Source organism: Accipiter gentilis, chromosome 2 (assembly GCF_929443795.1).
Source record: "Accipiter gentilis chromosome 2, bAccGen1.1, whole genome shotgun sequence".
NCBI lineage: Eukaryota > Metazoa > Chordata > Aves > Accipitriformes > Accipitridae > Astur > Astur gentilis.
In genome coordinates this window covers 49,279,336-49,299,716 of record NC_064881.1, presented here as the reverse complement: position 1 = coordinate 49,299,716, position 20,381 = coordinate 49,279,336, and the positions used below count along the sequence as shown (strand labels likewise).

The following is a 20,381-nucleotide window of genomic DNA, read 5'->3' as shown; positions in this document are numbered from 1 at the left end:
CCCCACGGCAGAGACCTGACTGCTGTGGAAGGGAAAATTGCATTTAAATTGAAAACAGTAACCTCCAGTGAGGTTGCTGCAAAGGACAGAAATACTGATTCATTTTTTTTTCTTCTGATTTCATTTTTCAGGGACTGCCAGGAGAGATTGGAGTTTCTGGTAAAATCGGACCACCGGGACCAGCTGTAAGTGTTGAGGAACTTCTTCCTTTGCTTTCATGCTCTCCATGACTTCGAATACTTTAATTCTCAAGTCTCGGCCTCCTTTCCTGCATCTTGTCTGCGTGCAAGGTTTTAATGTGGGCTCCAGCGCTGTTTCCTTTAATGCAGACGTTAGCCTCTGATACCTTTTATGAACAAGAATTTTACCGGACACAGCTCCACTGTACCTACACGCTGGGGCCATGATGGTTTTTTTGTGTGATACATTTCAAAAGTAATTTTGCATTTGGCAAGATATTGTTCTTCCAAACCTGGAGTTTCCTGAGTTAGGCCAAAGAACTGAAATTAAAATCTCAGATTTAGCAGGGCATAGCAATTTCTGTTGGCTGTTAAGTCAAGAAAGGTCAATTATGAAATACTTAGTATTAAGAAGTGCCACCTACAGCCTGCAGTATTTGGGGATTGACTGACACTTGAAAAGGGGACAAAACTTTTTCTCACCATTTTAAATGCATTACAGGAAGTAATTTTAATTCTTACCTTGCTGAACAATTCTGTCAGTATGTGTTGTATAATTTAATTTTAGGAGTCTATGTATTGTATAAGAAATTACCAATATTTAAAAGGAGAAATAGACTTTTAGAAATGTTTATAGCTACAGATAACAGAAACTTAGAGAGAATGATAAGTAAAAGTGTAATTTTTAAAGTTATTTAAGAATCCACAGCACATAAAAGCTCTATACTGTTGTTTCTCTGTAACAACACTGACATCCAGTGGTCGTTCACCAAAACTGGGATACTGAAAAAAGGGCTGAGCATATCTACGTGCATCTATGTGTATTATGACAACTTTTGTATATTTTGAGTCACAGTAGGGAAAGAGTCCAAACAAAATGCATGAGGTGGTTCTTCTTTTCTTAAACTTAGGTCAGTGGCAAGAAGGACAAGCTGAGCACGCTTATCCTGAGCTTGCTGTTAAAGATTTAAAGAGCAGGTGCTTACAGCTTATGATTGTCTCTTGTTTAGGGGTTGCCTGGCAAAGATGGATTAAATGGGCTTCCTGGGCTTTCCGGTCAAAAGGTAAGTGATGCCACATACACTGGTATAAAGCTACTTACCTGGGCAGCTTATCTGGGTGAGGTAGCAAGTGTAAGCGGGAAGGGGAGCAGATCTCCAGACTCAAACACACCTCACTAATCCCACATCACTGAGCCACCATTGAAGCTCCAGGGCCAAGTCAGCTGGTGTGATTTCACTGTACTGAGTCACTCTGAAGATGGAGCTGGTTGTAAATACAGCAGGGATGAGAGATCCTCTTCCAGTCTTCAACTACTGCATCCTATTTGGCAAACACAGCAGAGCATTGCCAACAGAGAAGCTTCTACTGTCACTCAAGAAAGCCAGTGACGCTGGCAACTCAAGGCATGTGTCCAAGGCACAAAGAAGAAGAACAAAGAAGTGCAGCAGGCTCCAAAGACATTCCTTTCTTTCCTCCCTGAAGGGCTAGAAAGAAGAGATGCCATCCCCCTAAGGCTTCTGTAGTTCTGTGTGGCAGAAAGATGGTTCTTCATTATTTTCTTCTTCTTATGCCCCATTTGAAAGCTTCTACAAATGACAGATGGGCAAGAGTTGTCTCCTCTGCTGTCTCTGCAGTGGGAGAAGGAACACAGGAAATTTAGAAGTAGGAGACACTCTGGTTGACTTGCCATCACTATGTAAATAAGTGTCAAAGGAATGTGCCATATTTTGACTATGAAGGCCAAGCTAGGCTTTGGGGATGATGACACTATATTAGAATAAGGACAACAGCTCTTAACCATCTACTTGGTTTGCATTGGCAGCAGTCTTCTTGCCTCTGATACTTGAGCACTATGACCCCTACTTATTCCAATAACACACTACATTTCTACTTGCCTCTCTTAAATGAATGCACTGAATGCTTCAGCCCAGGTCTAGCAGAGTCCCCAGCTCCCATTGACAGATGAATAAAGGTGAGAAATTTGGAGCCTATAACAAATTTCTGAGGCTAAATAAACCGCAGATTTTATCCACAGAACTCTGTAGTACCTACTGCACTTCTAGCTATGGTAGCACAATTCAGCTCTTAACCCACTGCAGTCTCGGCTCTCCATGCTGACACCACCCACGCTGAAAGATCAGTTTCAAAGTATTTACCTAAGAGGCCCAGTGGCCAAGGTGCCAATCCCACAATTATTTTTTTTTTCTTAACAAAAACAATGTAGACTTTCTAACCACATATATTTTGAAGAAACTGAATGGAGGTTTTGTTTTTCAGGTAATTCACGGTGTACATCTTTAACATAACAGTGGTTGACTTTGTTTTATTCCAGAAATATTCCAGTAGGGTGATCAGTGCTGGAGGTATGATTGCAAACATCACTAGAATGGAAGAACATTCCAGGAAACATATTCTCACATGGCTCCATTTACATCCTCAGGCTGATACTGAAGATCTAAGTCAAAATATTCCTTGCTGTTGCCTGCAAACATGCTGCACTACCAGAGGAGTTTGTATATTAACTTCTTGTGTTCCCTGCAGGGAGACCAAGGGGAAAAGGGTGAGGAAGGCTTTCCCGGAAAAGCTGGCCCTAAGGTAAGGGATTTTATTTCATAGTTTGCTGTAGCCATTGAGTCAATCAAGGTGAGTTTGGAAGTTCTTATACTGAAGTCAGGAGAGTAAGGTTCCTCTAAAATTGGAGGCATAAGAGGATTAGCTGATGCGTCTCATTGCCTTACAGAGTTCATGGTGTTCCAAAATACCAAACCCTGTTTGATGCTCCTCTCTCCAGTCTGCATGTGTAGGGAAATCTGACCTGGCCCTTGTGTTGGCTCCCTGTGGTCTGAGTTCCCAAGCCATTCAGAAGGCAATTTCAGTGCCTTTTGGGAAGTAGGTAAAACAACACAGGCCAGGACAATGGGGGACACACTTTACTAATGAGAAAGTGTTCTTACAAAAGGGTCAGGCCCTTGCAATGTAAATGTTTTGCTTTTGTTTTTCCAGGGTGAACCAGGGAGCCGTGGCCAACCTGGTGAGCAGGTGAGCAGGAAAAATAGTCTTAGCAGCAAGGCCTACCTGTCAGAGTGACATAATGTGACCGCGTGCATTAACAAAGCCATTTGCCAATAACAAGCTCTATGCATGTAGTTTGCATCTGCGATTGAAGACGCAACAGATGAGTGGATGAGGCTCATGGTTGGACAGAGTAATGCAAAAATTCCAGAACAAAAATATGCTAAATCCAACTTTTAATTGTGTCTTGGAAAACTCAGTCATCTTGTTCTTGGTAGATAGGGAAGAAAAGGAAGGCAGAGTAGCTTAAAAGTGCTTGTTTTCCTTCACACCTCACGTTAACCCAGGGTGCTGATTCTAGATGATGAGGAACTTATTTGTAACTATGTGATGCAAGGGGTGATGCTGTCATTTCTATGTTGTAAATGCTTGCTAGGAAATAACCCCAGATGACTGTTAGAATTTACATAGTTATCTTAGGTTTTTGTATTGGGATTTGGGTTTCAGCAGACAACTGCCGAACTGAGTAAAGAACCAGGGAAATGTCCTGGGATTTCCTAAAGCACAGAGTTGTCTAGAGCCCAGTCAGGGCCAGTAACCATAGATGTCAGTGGTGTCATCCGCATGCCAACTTCTCAACTGTAGTATGAAAATCTGTAGAAAGAGAAATCTGTATAAGACAGAGCCTTGTATCTTTGGCGTACACCTTAGGATTTTGGGTTACAGAGTATACGCCAGCAACAGAAGAGTCTCAGAGCCTCAGTCTTCTCTTACTCCTACCAGTCTCAGTCCAATCTTCTGCTATAAAGACAAAATAGGAGAATGGTCATGACCTCTGCTTCCATGTTGTCTTGTGCACTAAAGCAGAACATGCACTACAAGCTGGACTTAGAGGGAGGAAGGGAAGAAGCTGTCCATGAGGAGTCTCATATAGCAGCTTTCCATAAGCTGTGGCACTCTCTCCATGATGATTAAGTTTTAGGAATTGCTGACCATTTTTCCTATTTGTCAGGTGTTGCGGTCAGACCCTCTGTTACTATCTACCCCTTGAAGGAATAAGGTTCCGTGTCCGAGGTACAAAGTGAGGTTTACTGGGATAAGGCACTTATTAAGTGGATAACATTTATACCCCCCTGCAAGTGGGAACTATTGTGTTTCTATTCCAAAATTGCTTGTAATCTACCTAATAGGTATCACTCAATTCCCATGAAAGTATCCTTACCTGGCATCCCAAGTAAGGGGAGATCACCACAGTGCAGGCCAGCCGTTCCTCAGGAGTGCTCTCATCGGGCTCTCAAGGAGCCATTTTTATACCTTTCCTCAGTGGTTCCTGCGGTCACCACCCAGCAGTGTCATTTTGCTGTTGCTGGGCAAACAGACTGCTGGACTTGCAGTTGCTGGGCAAACTGGGGACTCGCTGTTTCTGGGCAAACTTGGGCCCAGTGCAAGGAAAGGTCAGACCCCCGACTAAAGCACTGCCACTTGGTCAGGATCGTCTCCCCACCCAGGGCTGTTTTGAATTCTAATACCACCTTCCAAAACGCTTGCCTGTCTCTCCACAGTGTGGTGTTCTCCACACATTTCATAAGTGTTCTTTTTTCTGCCATCTCAGTCGTAAGTTAAAATATTGAATGGTGCAGAGCATTAGAGGACTTCACTTCATACATCCTCTGAATTTGTCAGGAAACAGCTAATAGTTTCTTCAATCAGTTATACACCGTCCTCCAGACACCCTTCTATGCTCTATTTCTGAAGTTTGCTAATAAGAACGTCATGTTGGCCTGTGTCAGATGTCTTACTAGTGTCAAGAGGCATCACATAAATACTTCCTCCTTGTCTGCTTAGTTATCCTGTCAAGGGAAGGTACTGGATGCATTTGACATGATTAGTTTTTAACAAATCCATACTGGCTGTTTTGTATTACATTTCTGTCCTTGAGCTCATACAAATTCATTGACATTTTGCTTCAGTATATTTCCAGGGGCCTGAGTTACACCACATGTTTTTATTTTTCCTCTGAATTCTCCTTTTTTCTCCCTTTAACGTTAGGCCCTCTGTCCTCATGGTCTCTGGGATCTCACCATCAGCCAGGTTCCTGAGGTAGCTCTCACAAAGCACCACTCCCTCTGTCACCAAATGTCATTGTCTTCAGAATTCTCCAAATATCACCCTGATGTTCCTAGTCATACTCAGTCACCACAGCATCTTGTTCCTCACCTGATTTCTTCTGCAGACTCCCTGCGCCTATATCATGATAATGTTTTGACTATTCCTGTGCTTCAGGGATAGTATCTTTAAAGCGGAGTTCACCTTTTCTTCATTCAGTATTCGTACAGCACTTAGCGCATTTGGGTCCTGTCCATGACCGAGTTCTTTTGTGATACTACACTACAAATGCAGATAGGAGAATAATTATAAATAGGAAACAATGTAGTTATTTTCAGATGACAAACTGGGTCAGCCTGGAGCTAAATTTGAGAATACTTGATATAATTAGAACAAATCACATGACACAGAGATCATAATTACTCTGATAGCAGGTATTATAAAGCAGAAGCTCAAAGGTAAGGTTCAAAAAGAAAGAAATCCAAATGTGCAATAGTGCATCCAGAAAGTTCTGGATCAGGCAACATCTGTACGTTCAGATTAATACAGTGCAGTTTTGCATTTCCAGACTACACTAGATCATTAAAAATGAAAATAAAAGTTAGATTTAAATTTTTAAGCTGCTTTTATTTGCTTGCTTGGTCCTGCAAAGAGCAGCATGAAGAAAACAGTCCTAAATTCCATGGTGTTGGTTAACATGGAACAGCAAAAAAAATGGGAGGTCTTAGCTGCTGTTTTAAGTAGTGGTTTTCCAAGAATAAGAAATTATTTGGTAATCAAACTAATCCCATTCTCTCTCAGCAAACTACATCTATAATCAATCCCATCAAAAAAACTGGTGCAGGTTCTGCCTACAGCATAGACCATACATATCATGGTGTCACTAGGTATCAAGAAGAAAACACTTGCAGTCATTATGAGTTCTGAACAATTCACAGCCTAGTATCAGACATGCAAAGAGATAGCTAAATGAAGGTTTCATCCTTCCCAACCTGAGGGCACTGTGGCTAGATTAACCTACCCTGAGGAGCAGACTTGATGCGTTTTTAACTGACATGAGTGAGAGAAGACTTTGGCCCACTATTCTGCCTTTTCATTCTTAATTATATTTGAGAGTAACGGGGTTTATTAATAGAAACCATGCTTGATGCCTCTTCCTAGATTTCACACACTTCTTTGTCTTGTTTTCAGGGTGAAGCAGGTCTTCCTGGTCCTCAGGGTTTACCTGGACTGAGGGGAGAAAAAGGAGACCGGGTGAGTGACTTTGAGCCACAGCTTGATTTTTTGGGCCATTTTGTACCAGGAGGACTTATCTCAAGTGTCCCTAGATGATGTTCTCTCTTGGTGTGATTGCTGTGGTGAGTAGCTGATTGGCATCCAGCAAGGTCACCAAGTACCCCTTCCAGAAAGGTACTTTACTGCCTAGTGACTGTTCCTAATTGCAGCAGAGGTGCTAATGAACAGTGTCTATCCTAAATGCAGAAGGTTATGACTTGTGAGGCAGTAGAAGAGGTACGGTCGTCTTTAGGCCTTACTTTCAGAAATACTTGCCTGATTTAAGAACGTTAAAAAAAATTAATAACAACAAAAAAATCATAAATCCCCCTTGTCACTGAGCCCTGGTGAAGGCTCTAGATGGTTGGATCATTTTCTGATGGCCTAACTTCCATCCCAGTCCTGGTGTCTACTGCTTCCCCTGGCTAGCTCCTGACCTCCAGAGACATTTACATACCGGTAAATAGTTGGATCAGGGGCCTGACAGTAAATTTAGCCATGTAAATGAGGCCTGTACTCCTGATAACAGGCTGCATGCTTGAATGTGAGCAAGAGAGATCTAAAATCAGCTGAGGTCTTAACTGTTCAGTTTGCTATATTATATGTATTGTAGAGCATAGGATATTAAATATATTCTCTCTATATATAAAATCACAGAAATGTAGCTCAAATAGCTCCTGTTTGAATTCAGGATAAATACATTTTGTGTATGCACTTTGAGGAGTATTCACATCATCCTTGTTAAGAACTTCCCATTCAGATGACCAGGCTACCTGGGCAAAATAGAGAGGTAGTCACCAGTGAATGGATGATTCAGAAATCTTTAACATAAACAAAACTGGTAGTATGAATGTCTGCTTTGGGTTGTAATTCCTGTTCTGGTGCCTCTCTTGTCCAACTAGAAAAAAATCTGGTTTTTATAACTGCATCAAGCAGTAGGATCTTCTACATGCAAGTTGATTTAGGATTTCCTTTCCATGAACTTAATTGCTATTCGTTGGCTTTTGAAAATAGTGTGGATTTTATGAAGCCATCTCCAAAGTGTTACGTTTTTAATTGCTTGCACTACATCCTGGAGGACAGGTAAGATCAACTGAAAGTGTAAAATATTCTAGCGGGACTGATGCAATCAAATCAAAACATGCATATTTCCTGCTTTCTTTTCCCTGTTTTTAGGGAGAAAAAGGAAAAGATGGTCTCCCAGGATTGAAAGGCGAAAGAGGAGAAAAGGTGAGTCATGAAATAAGCATGCTTCTCCTTAGAAAAGAGAAGAAAAGAGGCAAGGGCACAGAGACAAGTAATAGAGGAGAATATCTGAAGAAACATTAGAAATCTATTAGCTGAGCCTTACTGAGAAGCAGCAGAGAAAGCTGTATGTGGGACAGAGACAACCATTTCTTGAGTAATGCAAGGAAAGGAAGCAGCTGATGAAATCTAAGGACAGTTTCTTTAATTCAAGGAAACTTTTCTTTGGCTTAAAATTGTCTGATAGAAATAAGCCTGGAATTAAATTCTAAAGAACTTTTCTGTGCCTGCCTGTGATGTGCTAGAACACTAATTTAAGGAATGGCCTGGGCTTCTGCCATCACAATACTCTTAATTTTAGTGAAAATGAGAGAACTAGACAAAGGTGATGTCCACCAAAATTTACATTCAACCAGTGTGAACATGAAGGTGAAAATGAAGCACTGACCTTGCAGATGCCTATGGTTGTATAGTGAAAAATTTGCCCTCATTATAGTGGCAATAGCCGTCAGGAAGTGGGTACCATTTTGTTGTTCTTCTTAGGATACATCAGCCCTCAGCTTACCAGTGACTTTCACCATTTATGGAGGGCGAGAACTGGATTTAGAAACTTGTATTTTTGAGTAAAAACAGAGGATTTTTTTTTTTCCATCCACAAAAGAAGTTTGTCTAAAACATGTTTTTCAATCAAGAATTTTGATCAACTTTAACTTAAAATGCAAATTAAACTTTATATCACTCCTGCAATGAGTGGGGTAACATTAGAAATTCATTGACCTGTGAAGTCAGATCAATGATAAAGTCATAAAGTAATAAAGACAGCAAAGTGAGAATCCTGTATGCAGCAAAGCAAGGACAACAGAAATTCTGGCCAGAGCAATGGGGTAAATTTGACCCATCAAAGAAGTTCTATGGGATTTTCAGTGTCACTGAGCTGACAGGTTGTCATTGGGTTACATCTCATCTGGTAATATTGCATCTTCTAGCTGATCATGTTGAGTTTTATTGGGGCATGTTTTTATATCCTTAGTTATATTTTTCTCCTCTCTCTAGGGTGACACGGGTTCTCCTGGACCACCAGGCTTACCTGGAACAGTAAGTAAGATTGTGTTCTGTGCTGTAACAATATTTGAGGTATCCTCACATTTCCTTCACACAAATTCCTCAGAAACAAAGCTTTTCAAGATCCCTACTTCTCTGCAGAGATTGTAGGACCCATTTACTCTGAGAGTATCTCCCTTTGTATCAGAGAAGCAATATCAAGTTGTATTTGGTCTTTTTATTTTTGGGAGAGGTTGTGCCCTCCTCTGCCTCTTTGCAAACAACATATTTGTATGCCCATGTCTTAGCACTTAAATTGAATTTATGATTTCTTTAGCAGCTGTGGAAGCTGTCTGAAGAAGGTCATGGCTGAAAACGGGGAGTGTGTTCACAGAGATTTTCCAGGGTGAGCTAGGTTTTTCCCACTGGGATCTCAGGATAAGACTGGCTCACCCTCAACAGATCACAGTGAACAACAGCTTGTCTTCTTGGGGAACAATTCACCTTTTTCCAGGAAGAGCAGAGGGTTCCACTTCTCATTGACATGAACTTATAGGGTGGAGAAGTCAGCTTCAGCAATGCTGCAGCCTCCCAGAGCCTCCACTGCATACAGCGCTGTGCTGTGCTGTAACCCCAGAAAGACCCTCATATCCCAGAGCTCATTCTGAGTTCAGCACTGGATCCAACACATAAACCAGTCATACCTGATTGCATGTACCCTTTCTGCTAACAGAAAAAAAGGTCAAGAAAACATCAATTTATTGTTTTAAAAATGAGCCTGCAAAATTACTTTTGGGAGCATGAGCATAATTACAATGAAGTTCACTACAGGCAATTAAATGAGCATCCACTGAATGTAAATACATAAACCTCACAGTTTCTTCCAGCAAAATCTGAGTAAGCAGCTTGGAGTAAGCACTAGGAACAGGCTTGTCATTGCAACAGGAGGGCTGATCCCAGTCACAGATCCTCAAAAAAATGGCAGATAACCACTTTTCAGCTTTGCTCAGCACCACTGGTTATAGCTGCCACGGTCACACCATGGAGAGAATTTGAATCGAGGTACAGACTTGCATGCAGCAACAGAGGAGGTGTTATAATTTATTCCCTGCCATTAGTTGGGCCTCTTTAGTCTGTGCCAAAGGGTGCTTCATGGTATCATGTAGGAAGACTCCATGTCTATCACACAAGAATGATCCAGTCGCAACACCAAGGATAAATCTGTCTTAGTCAAGGTGGAGAAAGCAGCTTACAGAGTACAACATGGATATATACGGAGAAGATATGCCCAACTGCTCAAGCTTCCCGTGTTTGTAGGGAGAAATGATTTCTATTTCAGCTGTAAAAGTAGGTGATGATTTCGACATACCCTCATTTCATCAAGGACTAAATTTTTCTTCCTAATTTTATCAATTTTGATAAAAGATACTCCCTCTCTCTACAGAACTTGATCCTTTTTTTGTGGCTAGTCCTTCAGGATGACTATGTAATCCCTAAGACAACCGTGTTGAGGTGTGTATGTCTTATACATGGCACAAAGCAGAGAGAGAACACACCAAGCTCAGCCATGGAGTTAGGAAATTGAATAATACTGAAGATGTCTCCAAGTGGAAAAGTGAGCTGGAGATTGCTAACAGTAAACTTGCTAACAACATTAAAGATTGTTTGGTTTTTCATAGCGGTGGGACATACAGGATGTTTTTGAGTTTATGTTCATATTTCAAATATTCTAGGAAACGTCTTATATTTGTGGGCTTTTTTCCAAACAGCCAGATGTTACAATGAGTTGCTCATTTATAAAATTACTGATGGATATATGGAATGTGTAATCTGTAATGACAAGGAGAACACATAAATTACTACATTTAAAGGAAAATAGGCAATGCTTCTTTTAACAATCTGGTTTCTCTTCCAGACATCCTTCTTTACCCCACACCCTAGGATTCCTGTAAGTAACATCTCTAATAAACATGGCCTCTGGCTTATTACCTCTGGTATCTGATAGACACACAGCACCTTTGTATTTTCCATGTTATTTAAATGCTTTCAGTAAAGAACTCAGCTTGAGTCTGGTTCTAGGCAACTTCACCATTGTAACCAGTCATGATGAGAAGCCCACAGCTGTCCTGGTAACAGCAGCATCCAAACCAGCTGTGGCCAGGACACAGCTGTATGCTGTCCCAGCCTCTTAAAAGAAGAGTGCTTGCAGCACGTAGTGGGAAATATCTGGTATTATATAGGATTACACTACTGGTATGTGATTAAGCTGGTTAAGGATCAGGAGGCTTTATGGCATGTATTAATGGTAGAGGTAGGCTGTGTTAGAAAGGAAAGTGCATATGCCAATTTCTTCAGAGGCTGAGGAAGGAAATAAGAATGTGAGGTAGTAGTGGAAATAGAGACAAGATTTATTTAATTCACTTTTCCTCTTGGCTCATAGTTTTCTAATATATACTAAGGAAATACACAGAACCATGACATCTTATGTGGTCTTTGTAGTGGTAAAATCGCAGGAGTTACCTCTTTTGCTTTGAGTGCATTACTCTTGTAAATGAGCTGCAAGACAGTAAAGAATAAAAGGCTTGAAGTGTCTCAGCAAGTCAGGTCACTGGGATTTCTCCATGTACAAGATGAGTGTGATGATACTGTAGCCCAGGTCTGCACATAGTATTGCGAGCTTTGGGAGGAGAAGGAGAGGTAAGGATAGTAACCTTTGATTTACAGATCTACAAATTAAGGTGTCAGAAGGTGGTGATAAGCCTTCGGAGAGTGCCATGGGTTATGTTACAGAGGCCGCAGGACCAGCAGGGTGCTGAAGGTTGTCACGCACTCACCAAAACAATATTTGCCATTAGCTTTCCATTGAGAATGTGGTGTACAGTACCGGGGAGCAACTTACACAGGCAGAGACAGGAAACACAGCCTGGATAGAAGGCAGCAGCACCATTACTCTATTTATTTATTATTAGACAAAATCAATTTCATTTAAAACACACCTTAGTAACCGTCAGAAATAGAAAATCTCTGACAAAGCGTGTCTGAGCTCCCATTTACCCACCATTGCAGCTCCGTTGTGTGTTTTGGGTGCAGCCTGTGCTGTGAGCTCTGCAGAAACTTGCTGATGCAGCAGAGCAGGGCGGGGCGGGGGGGGGGGGGTCAGTTTCTTCTATGGGGTGCAGGGAACTTTTCATGTTTATTTAGGCTAGTCAGTTAAAATCATTAAATATTTCTCAGAGATGGTGTGTGCGAGGACCACAGCAGTGATCAGGTATGATGGCTGGAAAGAGGCAAAAGCAGTAAAACAGGAGACGGCTCCTCACTTTGCCTTCTATTTCCCACTGGAGCTTGGCACAGCTGAGCCCCCACTGCATTTGCTCTCCTTTAAGTGGTGCAGAAATGACTAACGCGTTAATTGAGACTACAGGAGGGCACTGCCGAGAGCAGGTCAAGGAAGCTGTAAGCACTGATCTGGCCCAGGTTGGTAGCAGCTGTTAGCTGTCACCGTATCATTTCTGTTCATTGAGCTGTAGGAAAGAAGTGGGTGGCAGTGGATTAAGTCCAGCTTAAGGGGCAGAGGTCTCCACAATGTGCAGTGTTAACAGTCTCGACAGGTAGTCATGGGTTCGGGAAATTTGAAAGGACTCACAGGCAGATCTGCTGGCAGGTTGGGTTAAGAAATGCTGCTTCTACCCATGTTTGTGGCTGTGCTAGGACATTAGGCTGGAATTTTGCCGATTTTGCATTACCATGCAAGTCAAGTATCAAGGAAAAAGTGGGAGAAACGAGAATGTTAAAAAAACCTCCTCCCTTTACCTGTTGAGTTACTTCTTCCCTTTGCAATCTTGTTTTCCCTGGTAATATGTGCCCTTATTCCCACTCAGTAACACTATCCCTGCTTACAAATTCATTGCCATTTGTCTGGGCTTTGTTGCTCTGCTCTCTCAAAAGGGTTTCAGAGCTTGAAATGTCATTACGCTAAACAGCTTCCAGGCACAACCATACAGGTTTGTTGCATAGGTCCCTTTGCTTGAACTACTTTAGGTGGTCCCGTTATCTTTCTGAAGGCCACTAGATGGCATCAGGGACTGCCTGATTAAAAGTTGATCTAACAGGATGCTACTTGTAGAGTAAAATTCTTCCTATTATTTATCACAGATGATAATATTTATTCATAATGCATAATAAATACAGACATAAGTAATATTTATGCAGTTACATTTATTTTGTCTGTTAGAGAATCATTTGCAAATGGACTTTGAATTCCCAGGTGTTGCAGAAATGATTGGCAAATAGCTGATGTGAATAAAATTCAAGCTGATTTGTCTTGGGTTCTGCATTTTGACTGATCACTATTCCTTGCGTGTGTATGTAGCTTAAATCACTGATGTTCTCACTCTTCCTTGATTGCATAATTGAAACACTTTGTATGATAAATAATGAATAAGTAATGACTGCTGTTGCCTGAATACATATGTTCGTATAAATATACAAATGTGAGTATTCATGTAGTGCCTGGTTTATTCCAGCGAGTTCCATAATTGTGTGCTGTTCCTTTTCAATTTAAAAAAAAAAGCAGAAATATGGACTTATTTATTCTTGTTCTAGACATCAGAACAAAGCTGATGAACTTCTGTCTGAAAGCATCTTCGATTTACTGTAAGGAGGAAGAACAGGAATAAATTAATCCAATTAGTGATAGTGGTGCATGAAATAATGTACTGACATTGCAGGAGGGAGCGGAAGTTGCATGAATGTATGGAGATGTTAACAGAACTAGAGAACAGTAAAAGCTGCGTAGTGCACATCTCTGGAACTGCTCAAGATGAGACCCTGAACGCCTCCGTCTCATAGGTGGAATAGGGAACTGTCTGTATGTGGGATAATTTCCCCAGCTGTAGGATGACATTAGGTTTGTGGTCCTACAGAGAGGTAGTGCAGTGGCACTGGTACTTTGGCTGTTGGTCATATCATCTGGCCTTTTAATACATTGGAGCTGAATTGATCAAATTTTGGAAGGGTGAATTCTTTAACTACTATTCTCTGTGAGCGAAAACTGTTCTCTTTTTAAACAGCCCAAAAAGTCTAGACAATGATTTCCAAGTCTTAGTGTGTGCTATTGGTTTTAATTCATTGACCTCAAAGTCCTTTGAAGAAGCTACTCTATATCAGAAATGGATAACTGATTGAAAGACATCTCTTACCAAAAAGGACTAGTGTGACTTCCAGCCGTGGAAATAGCTTTTATTTCTCTCTTTGTCTTACTGTTTTATATCAGGGTGAACCTGGACCAAAAGGGGAGAAAGGAGATCAAGGAACAAGCGGAGAACCTGTAAGCACAGCCAAGTGTTTCTTCAGTTGTTTTTGAACTTTAGCAAGGAGAGGACATGAGAGCTGCCTGTTTCAGAGGGAGAGGGTGGGACATGTTCCTTCCATAGATGGGGTGCTTCTCTCATCAGAAATGGCCACAGTGGTGCTTGCCTTTGTACTGACTGTAGAGGAAGCAGCATGACTACACGAATTTAAGCACCTAATTTATAGCTCTGGGCCTTAGCAGCTGAAAAGAGGACTATGGGGTTTGCTAGACAGAGCTTAGCTGACAGTAAGGCTGTACAGTATTTATTAAGGGCTTTTGAAGTGATGTGGCCCAGCTAAATTGTGCATTTGGCTACTCTGTATTCTGGACTGCTCTTGTTCTAGATGGAGCACCCAGGAGAGACAGAGTCCTGTGCAGTCACAGGCTCTGTAAAACCCACCTGTTCTTCTCTCAGTGGGAGGAAGAAGAAACATCTCTGTCTGCTCAGGAGAAGAAAGGAACAGTTTCCTACAGCTACGTCACCTCTCCCTCTGTTTTTGCAGGGATTACCTGGGGTCCCAGGTGAACAAGGTGTCCCAGGACCTCCAGGAGTACAGGTGAGAGGTCCCAGCCTTGAAGAAAATCTTTGACATGACTGGAGAGGGGTACTTTCAAGGTCTATATCACCGTAAATAATTCCTCCGCTATACACCAAAAGCCCATTTCTCCTTTCTCATTGTTGTAAGTTCAGGGACTTCTGTAGAGGTATTTACTTATGCTGGACATCAGGACAACATGAGGAAAATCAAAGCAGAAACATGGCATCTCTGTAGCGTGATCAGTATTGTCTGAGAGACTCCTTCCAAATTCAGAATCTTTCAAGAGGGCATCTTGTATTGATGCCACTGAACCACAGGTCTCACAGATAAGTTACTGCAGTACATTTTCAAAACACTGCAGAGCATTCAGATTCAACCCCAGCCCATTTGACCTTGAATGCACTATGGCTCATGTGAAATGGTTTTATAGTCTCAATTATCTTCTGAAAGTTTCTTGGCTCATGCATATTATTTCCAGTCATCACTGAGGTATATTTTCATGTCAGCATGGGAGGGTGTTCACTCTGCCATCATCTGTGCTGTGCCCAAGCCATATGTCAGCTATTACATGGGCGTCAACAGCTTAGGTTAACAGCAATCTTAGAATTATGAAAAAAAAACAGTAATACCATGCAACTTTTAACTAACATCTGGTAAATGGGGGTCTGTTCAGTGAGTAGACCCTGTCCTGCCAAAATCCTTAAGAAAGGACTATGTGCTATGCAGGACTGGGACAAACTCTCTGGACTGTGATCTGTTTTGACCATTTCTAAATGGTTGTTGTTTGTATTTGAGAACTGCAGGCAAAAATTCCTCTGTGCAGAGAGACCATCACAGCTGAGCTGGAAATGAAGTAGCTGGTAGGCCTGAGGATAGGAAGGAGTTTCACCCAGATCAATGCCTGCAAGTTTCAGCATCCTGTGCTGAGAAACAGCCTCTGAGCTGATCAGTCATTAGTAATTCTTCTTATGTCCCAGGGTTTTAGTTTTATATTTCATTTCCTCACTGCACAGAGAACTGGGAGCCATTTCCTCAGCCATTAAACTCCTCTGTGAATTGATTAACAAAACCCATTGCCTAGCACACATTCAGGCATCTTGAAGTCTTTTTGTCTGGCAGGCAGTCCTGTCCCATCTCTAATCAGCTGGTATCTTTCTTCCTTCCGCACAGGGTACAAAGGGGCAGAAAGGAGCCCGAGGAGAAGCTGGAGCCCCTGGAGAGACTGTGAGTAACTGCTTCCCCTGCAGAATTTTTCCCTGACAGTAACACACCTGAAGGGACACTGAAGTCAACGCCTTACCGATTCTCAGTCCCAGGCTGCTTGGGCACAGGGCACATCCTGAGCTGTAGCTGGTAGAGTCGCTGCTTGTGGGCAAACAGGCACAGCTGCACCAAACAGATCAATGCCCCAGTCAGCCCAGCTCTAAACTGTGCATCTTTTGTTGGCCAAGTCCCTCCCTCTCTAACAAAATGCCCTGTTTTCTGGGTGAGGTGCCGACAGAGCTTGTTACTGCACTGCGATATCAACCAAGCCCAGGCAGCCAGCTGGTGCAGGGAGCTCACTTCTCATCAGCAGCCTGAATTAGTTTTTCATCACGGTTGGTTTTAGGCTTCTTAGTCATTTCTGCTTTCTTTAATACAGGCTCATCACCAGGGGAATCATCACATACCACTTTTTGAGGCATGTGTTGTAGGGAGTGCTGCTATTGTCTGGCTGTGTGCAAAAGAACAGCAAAGGATTCAAGTCCCATTTTATTATTGTGAGAGCGTATAAGCCCTTTGCGGCTGAATAAAAGGCCACATACTTTCTTTGCAAGCAGAGGAGGAAGACTGAAGAACTAGTTGAAATAACGACTGAAAGAGAGGATGTTTGTGTCTGGGAAAAGGAGGGAATAGGAAATCCAAATTAAGCATCCTAGAGCACTGAAATTTCTTCTTCCACCTTTCATGTTCATGGTTTTCCTTCTTGGGCTTGTGCTTAGACATTGTCTCTAGCGGTGCTTTGACCCAAAACTCTGAACTGGCTGTCCCCAGTTCTCTTTCACTCTTGGTTGAAGGACTCCGTAATCTTTTTAGGGAGGGACGGGGAGAGAAAAGGCAAAAACATTCCCCTTCCACCAAATCTATCCATTGGTTTTATTTCTTTGTATAACCTGGTGGCTCGAAGGATGTTACTGATATGGAAAGGCAGTTATATGCAGGTAGCTTTTTTTTTGCCATCGTTTCACAGACTGCCACTGCTCCAAATGTTTCTGTTGGCTCATAGACCAGTGACTGTAAATAACAGAAATGAGAAAACCCTTAATTATCTTTTAGTGAGCCAAAGGCAACAGATAGACATTTACTTCGTGAAGAGCCGTCCTGTGGAAGATTTTCATCATCTCCCAGCTGTTTGCATTGTCCTTCTGCAAGATATTACTGTGCAGCTCTTCCAGTAGAAGGGGTTTCTCTGTACTCCAAGTCAGAGAGGTTATTTCAGTCTGTTGATGCAGATGTTTTTAGATTGTGTGGTTTAGCCCTAAATGGATTAGGTATGCTAATAGAAATCCTTTTCCTTGCAAAGCTGTGGTGACAGGTGAACCCTGGCCAGCGCAGCTTGACGACCAACAGCAGAGGTAGAAACTTCAACTTGATATGGTGAAGTATAGAGGAAAATGTCTAAATACGGCCTGGTAGCCCCAAACATACATCTCTATGGTGACATAAACCCCCAAATATATGTTCTCTCATGTCCCCCATGCATTTTTGGGGATACACTTTGGCTTTCCCACCCTAAAAAGCTTTCACTTGCAGACAGAAAAAACGTGCAATTCAGTACTCTGAATAACACTCTGAATGGTTTGTGCTGTTCATCTGTTTAGTGCAAATTAGTGTTTTCAGGTTTTGTTCCCTAGAGTAGAGAAAGGTAGAATTGTCAACAAAGCATATTTTGTTGACCTAGATTTTCATTTTAATGATAAATCAACATACTTTCCTATGTTCTTTTGATATTTCAGGCCCAGACTTTTCTTCCTGTATCTCAGCTAGATTTAGGATTTATTTTGATGGAAGGTAATTTTAAGCTCCCAAAGAGAGTCTTCATCCATTTTGTATTGTTTCATGCTTCTTTACACTGCAAAGTGTTTTGCAAAAATGCTATTTTTTGCTTTGTGCTTGTACGACACCTTGTCTGACATGAACTCCAATCTCTCTTGGAACATCTTGTTCCTATGGTGGTACAAGTTGTGAATTACATATGCACACACACTTCATTTTGTTAAAACAGGGTGTGACTGGACCAGCAGGGCCCCCAGGTCCAAGAGGCTTGCCAGGAAATGTGGTATGTATGCACCAGTGTATTTGTTTTCCCATCTAAGCCCTGATTTCTTTATTTAATACGTTTAGTTTTCCCTTCCACAGTGTTTACTATCAGGTTCAAAAAGCCGTGTTTCGTTACACTTTTTTTATGGTTCAATTGAAAGATCTGGAGGCATCTGGGAATGGTGTGTCCATGAAACACATTCTTATATTCATTTGTAGCAAGAGGGAGGCATGGAGCTGCTTCATTCCTCACCAAATTGTCAAAAGCAATTTTTGCTGTTAGCTCTTCAACAGAAAAATTGCAATGTTTATTGTCTCTCTGGTTTTGTTTCCTTTGCTTCATTTTCCTTTGTCCTTTCCTTTTGAAAACATGACTTCTTGATATAAAAAATGCATGGTAAACTCCCATTTTTATTATGAAAGCATGTAAGTATTTGATCCTAAAATCAGAGCCTTGAAATCAATATGGTGTCCTCCTTACCTCGTTAGATGTTCATCACCATTATTAAGTTACACATGACAGAGCTTTTCATGTTTGCAAAAAAATCTTTGGACTAACCCTACTCCCTGCTCCACCAGTGTAATTTTCTTTATAGTTCCTGGGGTTTCTCTGGGTTTACACCAGAGTGAGTGAAAAACAGTAGTTAAACCCCATGTTATAATGTATTCAGGCACAGTGGTTTAGCACAGAGGGCTCTTTAAGGCAGAGCTTATTACCAGGGCAATCCAAGAAATCTTAAATTGCCTTTCTACTAATTGTTAAGATACATTTGATTTAGTTATATTAATGTAGTGATTTAATTTCAAACTGAAAGATGATACTGAAAATGAAGACCTTTTCCAATTTCATTTTCCTTTTAGCAAACTTCCATACCAGTAATACCAATATATTATCTAAAAAAGCTAACATAGTTGGAAATAATTTTTACTGGTGCAGAAAGGAAAATAATTACCGCATCCATCCTGTGAGGAGGTCAATCCAATCATACTGGTGCCAAGACATCATTTCACATCTTAAAATGGGTACCACTCCATAATGAGTTTTGGTGAGTTAGGAAGTTACAGTATTTAATTTGGAGCTCTAAGTCATCTATATTTTGACAAGGAATCCTTTGAGATCTGCCAAAACGTGAAAAGGATTGAAAACTGAAATAGAAGGTAAAATGAACTTAGCTATGTTTTCCAATGTATAGCTTCGGAGAGCAGTAGCCATAAAAAATTAATACTGTGAGACTTTTGGCTTCTCTGATACAGAGGTGATGATTGGGGGTTTGTTCGTAATGGATTAGGAACTGCTGAGGATTTCACAAAATGAAAAAAATAGTTATTGGTAGAAGGAGAATGCACAAATCTGGGATTAGCTCAATTTCTGCTATAGCTGTTCAGCTCTTTTTTTATATTGCAAAAAAACCCCAAACACCAAAAAACTCCTTTAAGCACTTGGTACACAGCTATTCTGTGGTGTTCTCTGGATTACAGGTTGTCTGTACTGGGAAATGTAAAACTGGTACTAATCCTTGAGATAGATTGTACTGAACCCACAGGTCTATCCTTTTCCTTTAGGATCAAATACTGCCTAAAAAGAAAGTTTTAAGCTTTAAAGTTCTTTTCTCTCCAGGGAGTGCCTGGAGACCCTGGACTACCAGGGAAGGAAGGAGAAAAGGGTGAAAAGGTGAGTTTTTTCTTTCATGGATTTGTTTCTTTTCTTCTTGGGCATTTTAAGTAACCTGGAACAGAAGCAGCCTGAACTGGGAAGTTATTCCTAGGTTTGTGGACAGTTAAGATACATGGGCTCATTAGATAATCTTGTCTGACCTCCTCTAATACACATGCTGTAAAGTTTTCACCCTGTTGCAGCCTTGTATTTTGTCTAATAAAACCACTGAAATACAACTGGATACAGTGAAGTCACTGCTACACATTTTGCAATGATGATCTTCTGTTGTCCTCATCACCTGACATGAGCGGTGATTTGGTGTTTGAAGTACCTGCTATTCATCACTGTAAATCCAAAGATGGCAGAAAAACTGGCTTTCATGGTTAGGAAACTGAGATTTCTGCTTTCCCGATAAGCTGTTTTAACAGCACCATTAGTTCAGCTTTCCACTGCATCCTTGCTTACCTTTTGCCTGCCTTGCCTCACTGTTATGTCCCATCTCATAGCGAGGCAGTGAGCTTTCTGAGGTCAGGCATTTCTAATTTGCTCATACATTGTACAGTGCCCAGCATGCTGGAGTCCTGATCTTTGTTTGCTGGAGTAGGAATGATTAATCAGAAACATGGCCTCATATATATTGGGTTTAAAAGAGGATGAATCCCAGCTCCTTC

The 20,381-nt window shown here is 41.4% G+C and overlaps 1 protein-coding gene across 6 annotated transcripts in view; it reads left to right on the top strand.

The window, feature by feature from the left end:
• Positions 1–20,381, top strand: part of COL22A1 (collagen type XXII alpha 1 chain) — a 263,481-nt gene that overhangs the window by 197,916 nt on the left and 45,184 nt on the right. For all 6 annotated transcript variants that reach the window (XM_049819464.1, XM_049819483.1, XM_049819493.1 and 3 more), the window contains 13 exons: positions 132–185; positions 1,190–1,243; positions 2,724–2,777; positions 3,186–3,221; positions 6,492–6,554; positions 7,752–7,805; positions 8,874–8,915; positions 10,777–10,809; positions 14,137–14,190; positions 14,718–14,771; positions 15,924–15,977; positions 18,019–18,072; positions 19,672–19,725. In XM_049819464.1, the coding sequence (XP_049675421.1) occupies positions 132–185; positions 1,190–1,243; positions 2,724–2,777; positions 3,186–3,221; positions 6,492–6,554; positions 7,752–7,805; positions 8,874–8,915; positions 10,777–10,809; positions 14,137–14,190; positions 14,718–14,771; positions 15,924–15,977; positions 18,019–18,072; positions 19,672–19,725 (660 nt within the window). The remainder of the gene's footprint in view (positions 1–131; positions 186–1,189; positions 1,244–2,723; positions 2,778–3,185; positions 3,222–6,491; positions 6,555–7,751; positions 7,806–8,873; positions 8,916–10,776; positions 10,810–14,136; positions 14,191–14,717; positions 14,772–15,923; positions 15,978–18,018; positions 18,073–19,671; positions 19,726–20,381) is intronic.